This window comes from Pygoscelis adeliae, unplaced genomic scaffold (genome assembly GCF_000699105.1).
Source record: "Pygoscelis adeliae isolate BGI_AS28 unplaced genomic scaffold, ASM69910v1 Scaffold262, whole genome shotgun sequence".
In the NCBI taxonomy this organism is placed as follows: Eukaryota; Metazoa; Chordata; class Aves; order Sphenisciformes; family Spheniscidae; genus Pygoscelis; species Pygoscelis adeliae.
This window is the reverse complement of record NW_008824184.1, coordinates 1539603-1541376: the sequence shown is the minus strand read 5'-3', so window position 1 is coordinate 1541376 and position 1774 is coordinate 1539603. Positions and strand designations below refer to the sequence as shown.

Below are 1774 nucleotides of genomic sequence, written 5' to 3'. Positions count from 1 at the left end.
ACTACGCTGCCCACAGCGGGGTCAGCAGGAGCCCTGGTGAGAGCTGCACTTCTGCATGCTAGTGCACGCTTCTGCGTGTTTGGAAGGAGAGGGCTGGGGGGCACGAAGCCGGCAGCCATACGAGGGTTGTCTCTGCTTGACGTGCAGCACTAAGTGATGCTGAGGGATTTCGCGTCGCAGAGCACCGGTGCCAGCTTCCCGTGCCGCTTGCTGATGGGGAGGTCTGGGGTGTTAGTGGGACTGGGGGGAGGTGTGAAGGGGAATTGCGGTCCCTTCCCCTGCGTGCAGGGGGGAGAGGCAGGATCCTGCTGTGCTTTTCCCTGAAAAGGGGCATCTTATGGCCCATGAAAGGACATGAATTTGAAAAGCCCCATGCATGATGAAAGAGCGGTAAGTGAAGAGAGGAGTGGGCTCAGCACTTACCAGGCTAATTTTAAGCAGAGATTAAGCAGAAATGCAGCCAAGTTGGGACCCTAAGTAGAAGCATTTTTCATACTGCTATGCCCCCACCTCACTGCCGGGGTGGGCATGTGCCCCACAAGGTGATGCCGAAGAAGTAGGCATGGGCCAGCCCTGCCTATGGGAGCCCGTGCTTCACTGGCGGGGGCCTGGCTGGGGATGTCATTTCTTGTTTCATGAAAACTTGATGTGCTCCAAGCTATTATAAATGCCTGTGATACGAACGGGTGGCTGACAGCGTTCCGCAGGGCCTCGATCCTGCCCAGGTGCCTCCAGAAGGGGAAGGGCACTTGCAGAGATCACTTTTCATCTAGGAGCTGAGCTTGCAAATTTAATTGGTGAAGCTAAAAATTTCTGAAAAATATCCAAGTCCTCCTTAATTCCTTGGGGAAGAAAGGAATGTTCAATGGCAGGATAGGTAATAATAGCTGGAGAGGGGTGTTCAGGGCTGCCTGGGCTTCTGCCATGGGGAGTTGGTGTTTTAATTCATGTTTGGGTGGATAACCCTTGAGGGTGCACCCGTGTCCCATTGCTGTCTCGGGGGACACTATGCAGCAGTGGTCCTGGGGCGTTGCTGCCAGTCGGGCGTGCAGGGGGACGGGGGTGTGACAGGCATCGCAGCGATGCTCCTGGGTTTGTTTGCTTTCCAGCACCCGGCCACCCCCCACATCCATCTTCCTTGTTCCACGTCTCCTGCGTCTCCCTCCTTTTTTGCAGGCGGATTGGCGCAGCACGGGGTCCCCCTAGTGAAACGCTCCCTGCTCCACCCCGGGCTGCACCCGCTCCCCGCAGCGCTGACCCCAAAAACCTGCGGGGCTGAGCCGTTACCTCAGCCACCTCCGTCCGTTGGCCAAACCTCTCTCCTCTCAGCTGCCTCCGGCTGCCCTTCCCTGGCCGATTGCAGCTGTAACCCCCTCCTCGACACAGGCAAAGCCCCCGGGGCCCAAAAAGCCCTTGCTGATTCTCCTCTCCCCTTGCAGGCGTGAAGCGGACCAACTCCCTGCAAGCCCCGCGGCCACCCCTGCCAGCCGCTGCCAGCCCCGCTCCTGGTCCCGGGCCAGCAGCACCCCCAGGTAGGACGCGATGGGGATGCGGCCAGGATGCTTAGTCCCGGGGGGGACGACACCCCGATGCTCTGCCATGGGCCGGGACCCCCCTGCTTTGAATGGTACCAGTGCTTGGGGTGGGAGAGGGGATGGAGGGCATCGCCCAGCTGAGCGCCCCAGTAATTCTGCATCTGTCCCCAGTGCCACTGGCAGCGGGAAGACCGGGTCCTGGGGCAGCTGGCCGGTTCCCAGAAAGACAAGGTAAAATT

At 59.5% G+C, this 1774-nt stretch overlaps 1 protein-coding gene across 1 annotated transcript in view; it reads left to right on the top strand.

The window, feature by feature from the left end:
• The window catches only part of RPH3A (rabphilin 3A), a 24736-nt gene that overhangs the window by 14504 nt on the left and 8458 nt on the right, over nucleotides 1-1774 (top strand). Inside the window, exons 8-9 of the mRNA XM_009334447.1 lie at nucleotides 17-36; nucleotides 1440-1532. Coding sequence (XP_009332722.1) covers nucleotides 17-36; nucleotides 1440-1532 — 113 coding nt within the window. The remainder of the gene's footprint in view (nucleotides 1-16; nucleotides 37-1439; nucleotides 1533-1774) is intronic.